The sequence below is a fragment of the Eurypyga helias genome, unplaced genomic scaffold (genome assembly GCF_000690775.1).
Source record: "Eurypyga helias isolate BGI_N326 unplaced genomic scaffold, ASM69077v1 scaffold514, whole genome shotgun sequence".
Classification (NCBI taxonomy): Eukaryota; Metazoa; Chordata; class Aves; order Eurypygiformes; family Eurypygidae; genus Eurypyga; species Eurypyga helias.
Window position 1 is genome coordinate 66,915 of NW_010245453.1, and position 20,935 is coordinate 87,849.

The window sequence follows — 20,935 nt, forward strand, 5'->3', positions numbered from 1 at the left end:
ATGTTTGTGTTTCTTAGCAAGCCAAATTATTTAGAAAATGTGGCTAGGAACTGAAATTATTCCAGTAATTTAAACATTATTTTAATATACATCTCACCTCAATTTTTTCTGCCAGTAATCAAATAGGAATGTCTCTTCTAGCTTCTAATACTTTTATTCTTATTAGGGATACCACAGTACTTAGTAGCTACTTACTAACAATTTGATGCTGTACAAAGACCACAGAAAAACAGTCCCTGCCTCAAAACAAAATAAAAGCGCAGTAACTAGATAGATAGTTCAAAAAGAGAGTAAAGGAAGCAATGATTAGTACAACTGAGAGAAACCTGGGTAGTAGCTTAGCCATTTTCTAGGATCTTATACAGGAGTTTATGAGAAAGTTTTGAAGTAGAAGTGGATGTTAGAAGGAGATTGCTTCAATGCAGGTCAGAAAGTAAGGGAGAAAGCATGAAGGTGCTAGTATGAAAATTTAATAAATGCCAGCAGTAGAAAGGCAGAATGTTAGTTTTATTGTTTTATTTAGTTGAAAAGTGAAGGAAATTGGTCTTGGAACTTAAATTATTTCATTCTAGTTTAATTTGTCCAAAAGAAAATGTATTTTATATTTCTTCAAGTTCCTGATAAATTATTATCAAAATGCAATCTGACCATGGACCTGCAAATAGAGATTTTTATTACTGATTAATGAAGCTGTAACTCATGTAACATACCTAACTGTATGGCCGATGTGTACATCTTCAGGTTCTACATGACTTCTACAGGATGGGTGCTGCATGCAAGTTCTCCTAGCAGCAGCGTTAGCCACTGAAAAGTTTTCTGCAAGACTTCTGCAGACCATACACAGCCTGCTTCCTATTCTTCCCTGGGTAGAAGTTAGCTGTTTTACATCACTCAGAAGTTATATGAAGTTCTTTGCATTATGGAAGTTAGAAGTGATTAAGAAGGTCTGGGACATGAGAAGTGAAGTGCTGAAAATGTGTTACTACACAGTGGCTCTAGAGTAATTTTTTTTTATTAGTTCCACATCCCTCTTCTGTCCTCATGTTTCTCCCCACAGCAATTCCTATTCCATCCCCACAAAATACACAGAGAGCGCCTATTGCTCTCCTTCCCTTCAGTAATTCCCGTCAGCAGCAGCACTGGTAACTCATGTGCATCTCTGCTTTCTCTCCAGAATTTCTGTAGTATGTTAGTAATGTCACATTTCTCTACCTTCATGCGGGGTGGGTTAGTATTTTCTGGGAAGCACAGAGTTAATAAAGTGGATGGCAGAGGACATGGGCTACTTGGTCATGAGGTGCTCCAGCCCCATGGCTCCCAAGTGCATGTTGGACTGGAGTCTGGATAAACATGTGACAGTGTCTGAGATCTGTCAGTGTCTGAGCTGTAAGACATTCCACAACATCACATGAGAGGTGTCACAGTCATTGCGTTTTCCACAGCCTGATGGTGGTGGTTGTATCCAAGAGTGTTTTGAGTATGGGATGGATGGATGGGACTCAGAGGGGCGTATCTGGGCAGAAGCCAAATGATGACATGAGACACAGTGCCACATGGGGAATGTGTTTCTGATAAAAGCAGGCAAAAGTGAGGCTCTCAGGACAGACAAGAAGTTTTGAATGGTGTTGTTTGGGAACATTCCTAATGAGGAAATGGCTGGATTAGACTGTTGTAACTGCATGAGGAAAAAAAACCCAAAACCAAACAACAACAACAACAACAAAAACCAACCAACCAACCAAACAAACAAACAAACCACAAGCCAAAACCCAACACTTCTGGTGAACTTATATTTATGCATTATGTAAAAGTAGCAGCGACAACGAAGGAAACCAGGAATGGTTGATTTCTCACTTCTCATTCTTCTGTGAAGCAGACCATTTTTCTCCCAGAAGGAAAAATCCTGGCATTCTCTTCACACGTTAGTTCAATTATCTCTCTTTTGTAACAAAGTCATTTCCTGTAAAATCTCCAGCCACACTTTGCTACATTTCCTGCAAATATGATCAGTGAAAGATGAAAGGGAATACAGATGGATAGAGGGAGACACTATTTTGGACACTGTCACCCACTGACTCTGAATCTCAAGTGCAAGGAGGCTCCTTTGCCTGTGAAAAACTGAGATCTCAACAACTGTTCTTGCAGGCCTTTATTCTCATGGGAAATTATGGGCTTTTCCAATTTTATGCTTTAGTAGAAGTATTCATAATCATTTTAAGTTGGAACTAAAATTAAACTTTTTGCAGGAAAGGGAGAGAGAGAAGAAAAAAAGACAAGGAGATGTAGTTGTAAACCTCTGCATATGTATTTAGATTGCCCCAAAGTCAGAAATATTATGTGGTGGTGGAGATTTCTCACTGTGCATGTAATTCTGGCCAACAATCTGTTTTGTTGAGTCATCTAAAGTAAATGTGAGAAACCTAATCACTTTGTAGGGTGTGCAGCAGATCAGAGAGTTATTTCCAAGTATGCATGTCTTGAAACCCTGCCACTTGTAGGCTGGAACCTTTACAGGACACGTTGCAGTTAAGTAATTAATATATTTATAGATTCTTTGGTGCTTAAACAGAAGAGTGATGATGATAGCACTCAGAGACAAAAAACCATGCCTCTTAGCTGCTTTATCTCTAGTGTCACAGGGAGAGGAGCCAGATAATAGGTATTTCAGGAGTGGGTTCCAGAACTGTCCTGGCTCCCCAGTGTGCCATAGCCTGGCCACCTTTACATGTCTTTGGAGCTCTGTTCATCAAACCCACTGTCTACAATAACTCTTCTGCAATTATTCATGATACACTGCATCAAAGCACACGCTGCTGTGTTATTTACTGAAGTGAAATACTATATCAAATGTGCAACTGATAACAGGCATTTTTGTGGTCTACTGTAGTATAGAGCCCTATATTCTACACAGTACTGTATTCTGTTTAATAGCAACCACACCACTGACAGGCCTGAGGTTAGAAAAAAATCAAATAAAAGCATGCAGCAACATTCCACACTCAGAGGAAATCTCACACACTTATATATCTTAACATGGAAGAAAAGCATGCCAGAGGAAATCTCACACACATATCTTAACATGGAAGAAAAGCATGCAGAAGAATACAACAGGAGCTCAAGTCAAGGATACTATAGGTTCAGTGCAAACCACAATTGTTTTTTCATCAAATATATAAAATGTGGGGGAAAAAAGAAAAAATAAAGAGAAAATTCTTTTTTTCTTTTTCTTTAACTAAGAGAGGTAAAATACAATACATACTAAACTTTAAAAGTATTTGTAATGGATACTTTAATTGATGTCTAAGCAGCTTTGAAATCTTTGCAAAGCAATGCAAGAAACATTAACTGTATTATGACTGAAGTCTATCAGATGAAATCTTTGCAGTTGTAACTCCACTGAGGTCAATTAATTTATGCAGTCTGAGGACATGCTACAGGAATAGAGATTTTGTGAAAGGAACAGATGGTATTATTAGTCATACACCATTTATACTATCTAAAGTACCTGTTTGAAAATTAGTATAAACTCTTTCTTTTAAAATACTTCCATGTCATGTTCCCTTCATTTTCATGAAACAGAACAAAAGTTTAAAGCTAATTGTAACCATTGTTCTGGTGTTTGGAAGAATTCCTGTTGCTGCCCAAGTAAAAGAGCCAGAAACAATTTGCCACAGAGATGACAGATATAATTAAATGCGATGGAATAACAATATTTTATAAAAGCATGGTTATGAAGGGTTAAGTCAATTAAAAATGCCATAATGATGTACAAACATGGTTCAGTGTATGAATCAGTATGTTAATTACTTGTATTTCTGTCCATGAACATAGCTCATGGCAATTAGCAAAAAGATAACAGATTTCATTAAAATAAAAACATGAGCATAAAATATAAAAAGATATTTTAAATAAAGTTGAAGCAATCTAAATAAATAAATCAGAGTAAAGAAATTATAAAAATAAGTTACCATATTAAAATCTAATCTTGAGAAAGATTGGGATACTCATGGACCAAAAGCACGATACATTGCTTGCTTTCCAAATTCCTACCTGTTGTGATACTTTGATTACATATGAACCAAAACAGATAATTTGGTTTATGTTTGTTCACCCCATGCATTAACAATTTAATTATTTCTCATTATAAGCATCATAAGTGCTTCTAGACACACAGGGGAAATATTTTGATCTACCTTGTAATTAATTAGAAAACTAGTTGTTGACTGCTACATAGGCAAGTATTTTTAATGCTAAACTAAACATTTGAATGCAAACAACAATATTATTTTAGTGGGGATAAAATTACAAGGGCCAACATAGGAACGTGCATCCCTTTTCACTAAATTGTGTATCAGTCAAAACAGAAGGACTAAAGATGAACCACTAATTAATTGTGGTATATTAGGATACAAGTTACTCTACAAACTGCAATTTTTTTTGAAGAATAGATCCTGATCCTGTTTAACAACTGTATTAAGCAACAGTTAGGATAGAATTAATATTTCTAAATAAAACTGCATGTCAAAATAATGTAGAGAGCTTGATATGCGAGAATACAGATCATACCATCTTGTCATAGATCAAAACATTCACTTATGAAAAATCAGAGCTCACCATGGGGGAAAGAAAGAGGAAGGTGAACAGTGAGATAAGATTGCTATCCATTCCATTTAATTTCATGACAATATGGAGAAGATATGACATCTCAGTCAGAGAGAGAACTTGATAAACAGAAAGACAATTCCACAACTTCTCTGTGGAAAGTGTTGTAATTTATATCTTGCATGGGCAGATGGAAGAGAAAGGAGACAGCTGCTGTAGCCACAACAGCTGACTACACCAGATATGCCACAATTGCAAAACAGATTTTAGTGAGCCCTCTCTCTTTTTTTAGTTTCTGCGTTTACCAAGAAGCCAAAGACGACAGAGGTGACAGCCGGAAGCACAGCTGTGTTTGAAGCAGAGACAGAAAAAGCCGGCAACAAGGTGAAGTGGCAGCGAGCTGGCACAGAAATTACTGAAAGTGAGAAATATGTCATCAAGGCAGAAGGAAACAAGCATTCACTGACAATCAATAATGTAGGAAAAGAAGATGATGTGACATATGCTGTAATAGCTGGAAGTTCCAAGGTCAAATTTGAACTCAAGGTCAAAGAACCAGGTACAATGTTGCTTAAATAGTTCTATTTTCATTAGTATTTCCACTCTCACACGCAAACTTCATGAATGAGGTCCATGGAAATCAGCCTAACTTAATACTGTAAAATTTACATCTGCTTTGATTTGTAGTTGACTCTACTCATTAATATTAAGCTGAGGAATGCATTTCCTTTGGCTAAGACACCTATTTTCAGATATCAGAAGTCCACACAGTGGAGATCACAGCAAAAATCTCAATGTACATCTTTAGAATTCTCTGTCAAGCTTAACTATTGAAAAGCAAAGCAAAGCTAGTCTAACCTAATTCAACATAAACAAAGATGACTCCATTTCAGGCCTGGGGTCTTCTTTTATTAACTATTATTTTATAAATATACAAACTTGTAACAGTCAACAAAAAAATTACAAGTGATATTGTAATGTTTTAGGAGCTCATATATTCCCCAAAACTGCCTCAAAACCACCTACTAATAGCATTACATATTTCAACAGGGACTTGAATACAAAGAGTAACCTTTGTATCATTACTATGTCTGTAGGCATTCAAAGATCAGTTAGATGGGAATTTGAAAATCTTCCCCAGGCTTCTCCTGGGAAAAACTATAAAGAGACAAATTCTCTGGAATTTTCTCATGAAAAAATTCTCTGAAGATACTGAGGATAGATGAAATCACTAATTTTTTAAAACATTTTGACCTTCCTGATCCCTTTTTTCCCCTCCAAAATGGTTCCCATTTACCATTTCTAGTATTTTAATTTTCTCTTTTCATTTCGGTGAAAAGCCTTAAACTCAGGTTGTTTATATCACCTCCTCTCCTTGAATACTGTGTATTCTAGCAACATGATGGTAGTGAGATCTTCTGGTCAGCTGAAAAAATATTGGTGAATATTTAACAGGAGACAAGACATCCTGTTCCAGATGAAAAGAAAATGCATGACAAGTTATGAGGAAGGGGAAACCCTAGTATGGATTAGGACAATTTAACAGCTGTCAGAGCATATAAAAGTATGAACTTGCTGCTATCCCATCCTGAAAGTAAACAGGTACATATTTTACTAGTTATATCTTCCTCCTTGTCTTTCAGGTTAGTTACTGGTAGAGCCTGCTACAGGCAGACAGCCTACAAATAACAGAGTTACTGAATTTGAAGTGTAGTTATTACCCCAAAACAATACACCTCTGACAAGCACACCTTGGTGATGGAGATACCAAGATGTTAAAGGAGAGAATTTTCCTGTATACATCAGATATTGATGCCTCAAAATAAGCCTTTTCTAAACAGCTACACACCCAAGTCATGGGAGTATCTACACTACATTAGTTAGAATAAGGTTTAGCTCTTTCCAGTAAAAATTGAGTTTAAATTTATTTGGATAAGGTCCAATAGGATACCTTCTAAAAATAAAAGTGGTAGAATTTGATACTTAAGTATTATAATAATACCAGTTTAAAATCACACAGCTTTCTTTCAAAACACTGGTACAGTTTAGGTTAAAAGACAAATTTTCTGAGTGGGGTTGACTCATTTTCATATGTTCACAGATATTATCTTGTTTGTCAGACCTTCCTAAGATTAGATTGTTAAACAGTAAATGGATTACCCATTATTATTTTCACAAACAATAATAATTTCATGGCTTCATTATAAAAAAAAAAAATGGAACCCTATCCTGCCCAGACACACCCACCTCCCTTTGTGACTGAGGAGCCATTCAAATTAGTCATCACATGGCACAATGGGGCCAAAATTCTCTGGTGGAAAAGACATTGCAAATAGCTAGGAAACTGCATGTCAGCCTTGTGTGAGAGGCAGGCAATGCCTTTTGGAAGTGGCTCTGCACTTATAGGGGAAAAAAAAAATCCTTCTGTAATCTATCTGTTCCAAGAAATTCTACCTCCTTCCATCTGCCCCAGTTGCTCACTCCTACTCCCTTTTCATACATTTCCATCTTTCCCATTGTGCCAAATGCACTTGCCTGAATTTGTCTGTGAGGTCACGTTTTAATTGAGAGGCCATAAACTTCCATGAGCCTTGGGAGGAAATGATAGATGGATTTTTCAAATACTTTCTCCATATTGATTACTAGCAGTGTCTAGAGCTTTTCCCAAGCCAGACACAGCAATAGCATTTGGCACATTACCTTCTAACAGCAGGGTTAAAAAACATCTCATGAACAAGCAGATTGTTTGCAAAAATAATAATTGCATCATTTTTCATTGCCTTTTCTTTTTAGACCACTGAAGTTATCATTAAATAACATTGTTATTTATCTGCTGACAAGATTCTACACATCAAGACACTAGAATCTAAAAAGCCAGGCACCAGTTCATTCCAAGCTCAGCGAAAGAGCCTCAATCAACCAGCTTCCGTAGGCCCTTTCTTCCAGCACATCCTCTGGGCTCTAGAAAACCACAGCTAATTTCTCTGCATTTCCTAACATATATTTAAAGCTGTTCTTTTCAAAATTTCATCATGACTTTCTCTAATCTTGGTTTACATTCATTTCCAGAAAAGAGTGAGACAGTGGCTCCTGCTAATGCTCCAGCCCCAGCTGCCACAGAATTGCCTGTTCTACCAGCAGAAAGCAGCCAAAACACAGAAGGTAATAGAGAACTAACACTGTTATCGAGTCTGGTTCATTAAGAGAAGAACAGGAACGGGGAATCCTTAGAGTCAGTGAGGTAGAGACAGTAGCTCAGAGCAGACCACAAGTGACGAATGACAGAAAATAAAAAATAAGGAATCTCACAGACATAAGAAACATACTGAGATATTTTGAAATCACTTTAAATTATCACTATATAGGCTGTAACAGAAGTTAATGCAGAAAGTTCTAACTAGTAATTCTGATGTTTATTTCAGTTGCATCTGCTGGGAGTCAACCAGAAGAGCTTGTGGACCCTATTGGGCTCTTTCTGACACGACCCCAGGATGGAGAAGTTACTGTTGGTGAGTACAAAATGTGGGTCAAGTGATGTTTATAAACTGTACCTGTTGCTTGACTGTTTAGCTCTCAATGTAGAAGATGACAACAGTTATATAATGGATAAATTAAACACTATTTATAATCTTATTTTAACCTACTTCCCTTACAAGGTGGAAACATCACCTTCACTGCCAAAGTGGCAGGTGAGAGCCTGCTGAAGAAACCATCAGTGAAATGGTTCAAAGGGAAGTGGATGGACCTGGGAAGCAAAGTCGGGCAGCATCTCCAGCTACATGATAGTTATGATCGAAACAAAAAGGTACAAATTGGCAGAGAAAGGTTCTCAGTCATCTAGGTACTAATGTTTAATCTGGGGAAAATAGAGTGTACTATAGGAATGGTTTTTATTAAGGTACCCAAAGCTACACACAGTTCTGTACTTAATGCATAGAAGCCTATATTTTGACCTTGCAGACAAGAGACAAGAACTACATACAGAATTTTACATACCTTATCTATAATGAAATACAAAAATGTCTGGAGGACTAGGAGAGCAGTTTTGCACTATCTACTGCAGTATTCCCTCCATCTTCCTCTCAAGTAGTAGATACCCATTATGTTTAAGAGAAAACAATAAATCGGACAGATATTTAAGTATGGTCTATCTTGGTTTTAATAGATCAAGCATTCAGCAATTAGTGTTGGAATTTATTGTCCTCTTTCACTGTCTAGACTACTGAAAATAGCTGAGTAAGGTCCATTTTCACCACAAATGCATTCAAAGATACACAAATTGGAATACAAGAGAGACCGTACCATGCCTTCTCATCCTTTGTGGTATATGAAACACTACTACCCTCTCCTGGATGGAACAGAACAGACTTGGACATATTGGCCACACCTTTTGCTGAATTTTTAAATGTTTTGTGTACATTCTGAGTAGAGGTTGTATTTTTTAATGAAAGCTCTATTCCCATTTCCAATGCACATGCAGTTAGTGCATAGGATGACTGCACACGCCAGTGCACCAGCATAGTTTGGATATACAACGTTCTACCCTCTGGAAGATCTGTACTAATACTCTTTAGCTGTTCCTACAGAATTGTGGGGGGGGAGGCGGTGGGTATATGTAATTTTTATGACGTTAATGAGTTACATGCTCAGAAGGTTCTTAATTCTAAAAGAACACAGCAGCATTAGGGTTATTTCATACCATGTGTATTTCTCTCCATGCCTTAATAAGCTGCATTCTCTCTGTATTTCACCATTTCATTCTCTACCTTCTGAATTGTATCATTGGTGTCTCTTCCAGGAGTACACCTTTGAAATGGAAATCATAGAAGCAAACATGACTTTTGCAGGAGGGTACAGGTGTGAGGTGTCTACCAAGGACAAGTTTGATAGTTCTAATTTCAACCTGACAGTCAATGGTAAGATGAATTCCTACCACCTTGATTCTTCCTTTTATTATTTTTTTCTTCTTCTTGCACACACCAACAATTCTTTCCAGTACATAGTGGCTACTAGACAAACACAGATCTGAAGTATAGAGGTGAAGAGTTATAGATTATAGTATACACTTACAGAGGCCCACAGATAAGGATTGGAATGGATTGGCAGAAATATAAAGCATTAGATGTATGTCACTCAAGTCAGAACAATGATGCTTTTAAAGAAAACACACAGAAAGATGCAAATCGGCCCAACTTTTCTCTGGCTTTATTCTGATTTCAGTTCCACTCTCTCATGATATTGAAATCCACTAGAATAAGAGAGAGGTCCATTCTTACTTTGGTAAAAGCTCAGTAATCAGAATGGATGCTTGAAAAGAAAAAAAGGGGAGGAAATTGAAAGATTTAGACATGTGACACTATCATAAATTCCTTTCTTCCTGATAAATTCAAGTCATGAAGAAGCACCTTGTGATATTAACTTGCTTTAAGATTAGATGACTCATTTTAGTGCATGGTGCCAGCCTCACAACTGTTACACTGAATAACTTATCAGCAATTGAAGAGGAAGTACATTTTAACATCGATTTCCCTGTAGTGTGGAAGAGTTTAGGTAAAAGCATGGACCACCTGAGAGACATGAACATTTAGATTATTTCCTGTTTCAGTGGTTCTGCTGAAGGGACTGCAGCCTGAATTTGTGTCCAGCAGTGAATGAGCTTAATATGCAAAGACAAAAGTTTATTGAAGGTACTCAAGCAGCAGTGCTCATTTTTGAAGTTTCACTAGTTGGCTGTAAGACTCATAAAACTTCGGAGCTGTGACAGAGAACAGTTTTTCTCCCAGTAGTAGCAGTACACCTATTCATACCAACAGGAACTTAGAACAGAGTAATAAATACTCTGTGCAACATCCTTGGTGGAGTTTCTGTACTTCGCTACATACTTATAGGAGTTTACTCTTGCTATTAGAGGATGGGTTAAATTTATTATTAGTGATAATATTCAGTTAATATCCAGTAGTTTTCTCATTAGGGTTTCCATACCCTGTGAAGCCAGTATTGAAAATGAAATTTGCCAGCAGGAGAATTGACAAACAAGAGATAAGATGGTTTGTCACGCTGCAGGTTATTATAGAGCATGAGACAGAATTCAGCAAAACACAGGATGTTGAAGGCTAATTATTGAAGGCTACGAGATTAAACATGGTGCTTAATTCTTCCAAATGTAACCGATCAAAATTTACAATATAAGAACATTAGAAAAAAAAAAGTCTGCAAAAGAAAAGCTTTAGAAATAGATCTGTATTTTTGCATCATTTTGTCTTGCTCTCCCATTCTCATTTGTCACTTTTTGTCATATCAGAAGCACCAATAACTGGAGAATTGGATATTCGTGCTGCCTTCCGACGCACGTGAGTATGCAGAGTAGAAACTTGCGTAGATCAGCTTATACTGCCATGTGGAATTCATTACTTTCCCAGACAAAACTAATGAAAAGCAAAGCTGTCATAGAAAAAAGCAGAAAGATAAGGATGTCTACTAAGAAAATATTTCTATTAAGAAAATATTTCTACTATTGAAATACTATACAACTCCTAGAAATCATCTAAGGGAGTTTCTTCATACTAGCATAATAATCATGCTTGTCTTTGATTAGGCAATTGATAATGCGTGCAATTCTACCTAGAACTTCAGCACTTTTTTCCAGACCCGTAAAGAGCACTCCAGACATAGACCAATAGAAAAGGAAAATATTCTGTGCCATGTCTAGTCTTGATTTGGTCTGGCGTGAGGAACTACATGTACCTTAATACAAACATTTGTTAAACAAAGAAGAGGAGTTTGATGTGAGCTCTGTAAGCAGCACGTCGCTTATACAATCAAAATGCTTGTGTTGATGTTATTTGTTTCCATGTTCTGTAATTATACCAACTGAATGAAGACAATGGTACTCTAAGGGTCTGTGTAAAATCTCAGATATATGTAGGTCTTAGAGGTATTAAAGCCTCCAAGGTATTGCACTGGTGTTTAAAAGGCTGTTGTCCCCACATCTCTAATACTGTCTGAATTGATATATGACTTAATGGAATAATGTTCCCTTCTATTAGTAAAATTTGAAAAATTGGTTGCTTTTTTATTTAGACATTAACAACTTGGTTTTTCACTGTTGAGTATTTCTTCTCCCTTTGTGTAATTCAGTTTCTGGTTTAGTTTTTATATATTTTTACAAAGTTACTGGATGAAAAACATTCCAACAGACATCTATTTCTCTAACACAGGGCACAAATCATCTGTGGCACACCTAGTTGTTCCCTAGAAGTGCAATTTTTATGAGAGATTTATTTTAACATTCTACCACAAAGAACTAAAAAAGACTTGCAGAATTTACTGCAGTCAAGCTATCTATAGCCAGCTGACCAGCCTTGCTGTGACGCCTATTAAATAGGGGACACTCGGTGCATAGCTGCATCGTGTTATTTCACTGCAGTGAAATTAGGCTTCAGGAGTTTCTCTTTTTGCAAGCACAATTAAAAGAAATTAGCACCAGTTCAGAGTGAGAGCAGATTCAGGCTGTGTAGATTTTCAGTCCCTTCTGTAAGAATGGAGCCATATTTTGAATGGAACTGTTTAAATCTGAAGCTTTGTCTTTGATACCCATGCTCAGGAGCCTGGCAGGGGGTGGGAGACGGATGACTTCAGCCTTTCTCAGGTAGCCACCGTCTGTGTCAGCAGAAAAATTCAAGTCTAACAATGAACTGTCTCTCTCTGCTTAGGAAAAGAAAAAAATAAAAACAAACTAAAACCCACAGAACTAGCTGCGGCTTAAATTCCAAATAAATCAACATTTATAGTATGTAGTATTTACAGGAGACAAATACGTGCAATGAAGTAGTAATTTAAGATTATTATAAATAATTAAGAGTAGTTTGATAGTTCAGTGAGAGGCAGATTCATCTACAGAAAAGGCATGTGTTTGGCAAATGGCATTATCTCACCACTGTTAGAAGAAAAATTGTAACTTATTATATGCATGTCTGTGTGCTGGTTTACGTGTTTTCCTCTCTACAGAGCACATCCTGACTAAAATGGCCACTGCTCACAGAAATGTACCAACACACATGATTGAAAATCTGGTGTTGCCTGGCACACTCTTTATCCTTGTATTATTGATTTACCCACCATATCCCCTTTGGTCCCAATGTCTCCTACCATAACAAAAATAGGAACTCTGAGATTAGACTTAACTCTATGCATGTTAAAGTAATTATTGGGGTCTTATTCTTCAGAAAAGCTAAACACTGATTGCTGGGCTTTCCTGAAAATCTGATTTAAGTACCACTGGGGAAGCAATAAGGAGGCTGGTTATTCTCCCAGCTGTAGATTCTAATTTCCTGAATATTTGATCACAAGAAGCCCTTCTCAAAATTGGGATTATACGAGTGATTTTTATGTACATTTTATGCCTACAAATATTGAAAATCTTCTGAAAGTAGGGAAAAAGGTGGCCAAAATCACACTTTTCTGTTTGAACATAATACTCACAAAATTATCCTTTCCAGTACTGAACTATCTTGAAAGTAATTGCAGGGGTAAAACAAGTTCTTTCTTAATAAAAAGATCTCATAACATATTCAGAATTACACTGATTCAAAATTGTTATTTATTCTCAGTGATCTTGTACTGTCAAGTAGCACAAGAATTTTGGCACTTGCTTCTCTTCCGTTTTATTAAGACTACTGTTAAAATGCCCATCATTTATCCATGGAGGCTGTTTTCTTACTTTTTAAAATATTTGCTCCTGCAATGTTAAGTTCTCCTGACATTCTGTTTACACTTCTACAGACAAACTGATTTTCTCTGAAGCAACTAGCACTGTGTATTATGGGTTACCGCTACCATCAGTACAATTGAAAAGAATAATTTCTCTGTATAAAACAATAATTAAATATAAGGTGTTGCTGCTGGAAGAATCCGAATGCTGTGAGGTGGTATCAGCAGATTCTTATACTCATGACAACAGAGATGTCAAAAAGCAGCTGAACATTGATGATGGGAGACTGACTGAGAGGAAGAAAATCCATTTTTGACTTCTAAACCCTGAATGAATGAAAAAAAGGCCTTTTTTTTTTTTCCAAGTTGAATAATCAATAGGCATGAAATCCAGTGTAACTCCCAATACTTTTATATCCTTAAAATTATTTTTAGGAATTAAACCCAAAGAAGTGATTTTTGTGACTCTACGGTGGTTTTTCAGAGTAGATCTATTCTTCAAATGTTCAGAAGCACAGCTAAACCACATTTGATTCAGAACACCAAAAATAACACTGTGCATTCCATCTGAGTTCACCATATGTAACAGGCAGAATTACACATTGAAAAACTGTTTGTTGCTTCTTGTTCTCATGAATCAATTCATCCCAACATTGCTTGCCATGATGCTTCTTGAACAACGGCGTATTGAACCTCATCTCAGAACTGAAGTCAGATCACAGAATCCTCCCTTATTCTCTCCCAAGCGCTAGTGATTGGGCACCTTTTTCAGTATATTGAATTCTGGAATAACAAAGAGCCTTAAGAAACAATTACAGCTGGGATAATACTAGGAAAGTGGAAAAGTGAGTTTTGGATTTTAAAAGTCCCACAAAAAGGTTGGTTGAATACTACCCCACACTGTAATCAGTATCCACATACCTCAAACTACAGCTTTCCAAAAGCACTAATGATTCTAAAGGAAAGCTTCCGCAACATCTTTATGATAATGAATACATTCCAGATCAATATTTCCACCAAATTAATATCCTGTAAAACTTTATCCATAATCAGCACAGAAAAACTACAAGTTCATTACATATATTCCTTAAACCTATAGGAAGACAAATATGGACAAAGAGGCTGAGTATTTCACCTTCCATATCAATTCACATTCTAAGTAATTCTAAACCCATCTACTGCTCCCCTGTGAAAATATATCATTTACATGATGTTATATTCTCAGAAGCTATTCTCATTTCCTTCTGAATCTAATTACGGTTTTCTGTTACTATACAGTACTGAGGGACATGAAGAAGGTGGAGAGTTTAATTTTAGTGCCCTACTGAAAAAGAGGTGAGTGGATATCCATAGACTTATACCATGCTTCTGTTGAACAACTCTGAAACCACTAAGTCTAGAATAACTGAAAGTTTCATTAATTCAGATTCCCTGAATGTAGATTTCCTAAAGCAGCTCTAGCTGGAAAAAGGATGATAGGTAATTATGGCAACTTCCTCAAATACTCAGAATTTGCTGCATTTCTGCTAGTTTTATACTGTGGGCGGGGGGGTGGTGTGGCAGGAAGATCTTTCCTAAGATAAAAAAGGCTTGGACTAGGGTAATTACATGCTTCCACCAGCCCTTTTCTTTAAAAAAAAAAACCAAAATACAACAATTTACAATACCTGTCTATAATGCTGCCTTATGAAGAATTTTCTGTCCCAAGTTTTCACAGTACTTCATGTCAGAGAGCTGGGAAGACAAGGGGGTTTATTAGGTATCTAAATGTTACTATTACACTAGGCAACTATATATTATATATCTGTTTATCACATATATAAAAAGATACTCTATGTTGCATAAATATTATATTAATATTTTTTACTCTTCCAAATCTAATTCTTATTTTGTGATTTTACTTTTCCTTTTTTTTGATGGAATTTCCCCTCCCTTTCTCATCCTTCCTTGCCACATCTGTTTTCATAACCTGTCTACTTACGTTTTTCTCTTTTTACCACCATCTTAATCTGGATGTTCTGGATTCCACTGTTGCCCACAGAGAGTAAGATTTCTATTTCATTTTGTTATAAATGCATGGGTCGGACTGAATAGAAGAGCCATGTGGTTTGAAATAGTGCATGCATCTTTATCTTTCTTACTTGTAACACATGACAAAAATTAGATAGTATGAGTGAAAAACATCAGCTGCCAATTTCTGAGACAGAAATGGTTTTAAACAATTAGTAGAAGTTGAGGGTAGACCATTCAATACAAACCAACGTATTTCTCAGAAAGTCCTTTGGTTTTCACTATCAATTTCTTTTATAAGCAGTTTTAAATTGCCCTTGAATTTCAAGTTTTTCTTAATAACCTGCTGCTTTAAATTTTTATTGTCATAGAAATTAACATCATTTGCATAATATGCCTGCTGGTGCCTATCAAATGTGCATTGAAGTCTGTTCCATCCGTCCTTAAACATGCTAAGTGAATGTATTAGTGAAGTCACCTATTCCATAAATGTACAGGCTTCTCTGTTACAAAAATCTTACTTTTATTCCAAGTAAAGTTTCCACTGCTCATTATCATCCCATTAGTCCAAGCATGTTTCTTTCTGTTTGCAGCCCCTAGCTGCTCACTCTGTCTTTCCAGCTCTTGAAGTTACTATAAACACTTGTCACTAGACTCTCATTTTGGAAATTTAAACTTATTCACTTTAATTTTCCACAATCAACCACCTGAGCGAATCTTGCTGTGAATTCAGTCTGTGCTCAGTTATTAGTATCACTTTTTATTAAAAAAAAAAACAAAACCAAACAAAAAACTCTCAAGGGGGCCAGGTAGACAAGAAAGCACACTCATCAAACTTCCTATAGATGACATTGATATCAAAGTTTCCCATTTCATCACGAACCCCAGAGAAGTCTGAAGAAACAAGTGCATTAAATTTTTTTTGTAATTCTAAAGTAGAGAAAACATGCTTTCCCAATGTCAGTAATCAAAACTGTACAGGTTTGAGAGCTCAAATAGACTAGTTGTACACACATTCTAAGTTCTATAGAGAATGTAAGGAAAAAAAAATTGTTGATCTCATTTGAAAAATTTCAAATAAATGGAGACCAACATGGAAATATTTGCATATTGCATTCAGTGACTCCAGCTGGAATGAAGTGCTAAGTATTATGAACCACTCTCCTACTGCCTTTCCCTTCTGCTTTCCTAATTAGTTGTGAGCAGTGACAGGACCCTAAAAAGTAATAAAAATCTCCAGTATTTCCAGAAATGTTCAATTTGTGGATTTAACCATTCATTATTTGTTAGACTAGAAACATAAATCACTTAAAGAAGCTTAAATTTCACTACATTTATCACTGCTTTTGATCTTTCCTGACTTACAAATCTGTTTAGTGAATTTAAGCATGCTGATAAATTCACTGCTCCTAGTTGTTTTTCACAGCCACTTTAGAAGTAATTTGTGGATTCTCCAGGCTTTGCACACCGTAAGTTGAAGAACACTCCTATATTAATGAGAATGGATAGGCAGAAAATACTCATGGTGGAATGAAAATATTCTTCATTGAAAAAAAAGAATAGAAAAGGGACGTCATGCCAAGGAACCCTCAAGAGCTATGCAGATTCAAATAGAATTGAAGGTTATTCTCCTACCACTTCTGCTTTGTCCCACCTAATTCAGAAGTGCCCCTCAATGCGAGGCAATGAACTGTCCCACTATAACAAAGAGAGCTTCATTTAATACCTTATCCCCTATTGCTGTAATTTAATTAACTGGTGTTGACATACAGATGTCATGGGCCCAGGAGAGGTCATTGGGAAGAGGAAGGGAACAGCTGTCACAGAACTATTAAACGGGATAGTGAGCAGAGACCTTGAAGGAGGTGACAGCTGACAGGGTCCAATCGGTTGACAGTAACGGGATAGGAAGGAACCATTTCTGGGATGTACAAACCTATTTTTAACCCCTCCACATATGTTTAAAACATATCAGCTGCATATTCCATTTACAGCAGGTTCACTAAGCTGCATCTGAATGCCCCCAAGTGCATAGTTAACCTATGAGGTGATCACGCTGAATAAGTATCCCCAACATCAGGGAAACTAAAGTAACCTAAAGGTGGGAGAAACTTCAGGAGTCCAAGTGGTCTGTTAGTTTTGGGGCATTGCTCAGTTCCTCTTCGTAGTGGAAGAGTACAGCCTAACTGTGGAAACTCTGTTTTTATGGGATCGAAGAGAATGTTTTAACAAATACAAAATGGTGGGATGGGGAAAGCTTTGCTCAGAGCCAGAGAAAGAGATTTTTAAATTTTCTTTTCACAACTCAATTAAACGCTATACAAATTACAACCTTTAGCTTTTAGTGCCATTTTACATGCAATTTGCAAGCCTTACCTTGTAACTAGAAAATATTAGTATTTCCAAGGAAGAGTCTATACTCTTGCTTATGATCAAATTTCTTGTATTTCAGCTTTTATGCACCAGAAGAGTGTTGCCAGATATAACAATGGGATGACACTGAGTACTGGAAAATCTAAAGCAAAACTTAAGGAAGCCTTCTCAATAGTGAGATATACTAGACTATGGCATTGCTTCCAAATTAGAAGATTTTTCTCACGACGTATTTAAAAAACAACAAAATATTTTTGAAAACTCCATAAATAATCCTATCTGCAAATTTTTGGATCAAGAGGTGTATACAGATAAACATATAAATAGGCAGATAGACAGAACACCAATATTTATATAATGCCTGAGGAAAACCATACCATTTGAATCTGTTAAGTCTTTCTTATTTCTTATGAATTCATATTTCCTTTTGAGAAACACTTTGCTCCACAGAACATTAATTATACTAGTACAAATAACTCAGCAATTATTAGAAAGGTTATATATTCCTAGATTTATGTTCTTATGTATCTATTCCAATTTACATGTATTTAGAAGTACTTTAAAGTTGCTCATTGGTATGATAAGGGCAACTAGCCCAAGAACTGCTTATGTTAAAAAAAAAAAAAAATCTAGGTCTATTCGGCAAATCAGTTCAATTGTCCTGCCTTCTGCTAGGGAAAACCACAAACCATCTGTAGCTGCCCCATACTAAATGACAGATACATAGAGAAGAGGAATCCTGATTACATTTGTGGATGAGGTTGATGCACTGTTACGATAAAGCAAATACTCGGTAGGCTGCACTTACCACAAGGAGTCCAAACTTGAGATACACCTATCAATTCAGTGAGTGCTAGTGAGGGCTTAGTGAGTGTTAAACCACTCCAAGGATGTAAGATATTGCCTGCCCTATTTCAGCTCAAGGTCACTGATCTGAAATCTTCTCTTGTTTCCCTTCTGTTCAAGAGCTACAAGGGTGCTTGAAAACCCAAGCCTGGAATGCAGTACTTCAATAAACAGAGAACTTTTACTCAAGCAAGCCTTTTTTGGGCAATAAAAGGAGTACCAGAAATGTTTGGCTATACCTGCTGTTTAGACTGACTACAGTCATGTTTTTAAGCAGTAATATTTCTCATAGACTAAGTGGATATTTCTTTTCCTGAAAAAAAAGGAAATACACCCAGTAAGCTCCACTCTTCTCTGCACCATGTGCTGCACACCTTGTCTGCTTGTTGGGGTTTCCCCACTGAACACAGCTTCATTATAAGGGTGTGTTCTGCTACACTGGAATCAACTTGGTCCTGGTGATGTCAGAAACAACAGCCACAGGAAGTTCCTTTTCCTGAAGAAATCTTTAGGAAAATGTTACTTCATTCATCCTTTTCTCTGTTTATCAATACGCAAACTCTGACAGGCACCAACTCCATGACAACAGGGCAAAGTAGAGCTGTTGTTTCCCTGTAAGTTAATCAGCCACAATTATGAATAAGAAGAAGTGCTTGCATTTACAGTATTAATTGCAAAGTGCAACTGTACAAAGTGTGAGAGTGAGTTTGGTTCCAATGGGGAACAGCATTTTTCTTGAGCCTATTTCAGAGCTTTCGCATGAGCTCCTTCATCTCCCTGCTGCTGAAGTACAGGCATGTTCTGCTAAAGGTGAAGATGACATTCATGGCCCTTTTATATTAACACATGATGCTCTCTTTCTTGCCCATTGGGATACTGCCTGTTTTTCCAAATGGTTCTCTGCATCATTCTGGAGTACAGCAGCTTCTTGCGCTCAGTAAATCGGTAAGGTTACACCAATTTCTTTTTCTATTTATAATCTTTAAAATAAAAAAATATGATGACAGAGAAAAAACACCTTTCCCAAAGCCAGACAACAAAATTTTCACTTGGTTTTGCTAAACCAATTATTAGTTCTTCCATAATCACTATTTCTTCGGTTAAACTATACAATAAATTGTCCATTGTAAATATTGTCCTGTTTGCCACTCCTCTCCTCTCTATGTGTCTTTATGTTTTATAGGTTACTACAGCCAACAATTGTCTTTACAATAGATCATAAATATTTTAATAATTGGTGATTCATTCTAGTGAAGAACAAAAGATGTCCTGAGTAGAAAAGAACTGCTTTGTTATAAACATAAACCAACTGCCTGGTTTTTAAGGTGTTCTCAGGATACCAGTTCAGTTTTTTTCTTTGCCACATGTTTTGTGTATGACCATGACAGGAAAATAAGTCTCCTTGTCCTCCCATTACTCATTGTGAAAGGAAAGTTAATATTTATTTGCCTTGGCTATTAGAAAGTAAAACCTTCAGGTCAGTGATTGGATTTTAATCACTGCATACGCTTACATAAGTAAAACTGGTCACCAGTTTTATTTCATTATTTTAAGTTAAAGTAAAAAGCTAGACTGCTACTTTTGTTACTAAGAAAAGGCTTCATCAAGCCAATATAAAGCTTGCCAAGCCCATGGCCGTGTTTAAATCCTCTCAGTTCAGATACTCTAATCCCTTTCTGCAGAGGTGAAGCAAAATCTGAATCGCAATCTGATGTTGATGTCTGGGAAATCCTGAGGAAAGCTCCTCCTTCTGAATACGAGAAAATTGCTTTTCAATATGGTATCACAGATTTGCGTGGGATGCTGAAACGCCTCAAACGCATAAAGAAGGAAGAGAAGAAAAGTACAGGTTGGTGAGCTGTATTTATTCCAAATATATGCATTCATATATTCTTCTTTGAGAGTTCTTCAAATATTAACATCAGCTGGACAGCAGCCAGATACAAGAGCCTGAGAAAAAGGAGTTTCTTATTCTAGAAGTTACACAGTCTTACATGTGAAGTGCTGATTACCAAAGATTAAAGCTCTGCCCAAAGCTCTGAGCTACCTGGCTCTGAAACTCTGGGTATTCTGAACCTGCTCATTTTACTAGTTTCTTCTGCTCTGCCCCTTATCATTCCCTGAATGTAAAACAACACTCCCCCTTACTTCCCCAACCCACCCCACAAAACTGGTCAGTATGTCAGGCATCAGTGACACATTTGAAGAATTTAATTTCCATTGGGATGATACATTTGGAATTCTTGAGCCTTTTCCAGTCTTGTGAAATACTAATTACCTAATTTTCATAGAAGCATAGAATCACAGAATGGTTTGGGTTGGAAGGGACCTTACAGATCATCCAGTTCCAACCCCCCTGCCATGGGCAGGGGCACCCTCTACCACACCACGTTGC

General features: G+C 36.7%; 1 protein-coding gene across 1 annotated transcript in view; it reads left to right on the plus strand.

The window, feature by feature from the left end:
- Positions 1-20,935, plus strand: part of MYBPC3 (myosin binding protein C, cardiac) — a 60,731-nt gene that overhangs the window by 4,325 nt on the left and 35,471 nt on the right. The window contains exons 2-12 of the mRNA XM_010150057.1: positions 4,895-5,161; positions 7,672-7,764; positions 8,025-8,111; positions 8,259-8,407; positions 9,401-9,518; positions 10,904-10,952; positions 12,206-12,250; positions 14,590-14,646; positions 15,353-15,355; positions 19,462-19,485; positions 20,223-20,389. Coding sequence (XP_010148359.1) covers positions 4,895-5,161; positions 7,672-7,764; positions 8,025-8,111; positions 8,259-8,407; positions 9,401-9,518; positions 10,904-10,952; positions 12,206-12,250; positions 14,590-14,646; positions 15,353-15,355; positions 19,462-19,485; positions 20,223-20,389 — 1,059 coding nt within the window. The remainder of the gene's footprint in view (positions 1-4,894; positions 5,162-7,671; positions 7,765-8,024; positions 8,112-8,258; positions 8,408-9,400; positions 9,519-10,903; positions 10,953-12,205; positions 12,251-14,589; positions 14,647-15,352; positions 15,356-19,461; positions 19,486-20,222; positions 20,390-20,935) is intronic.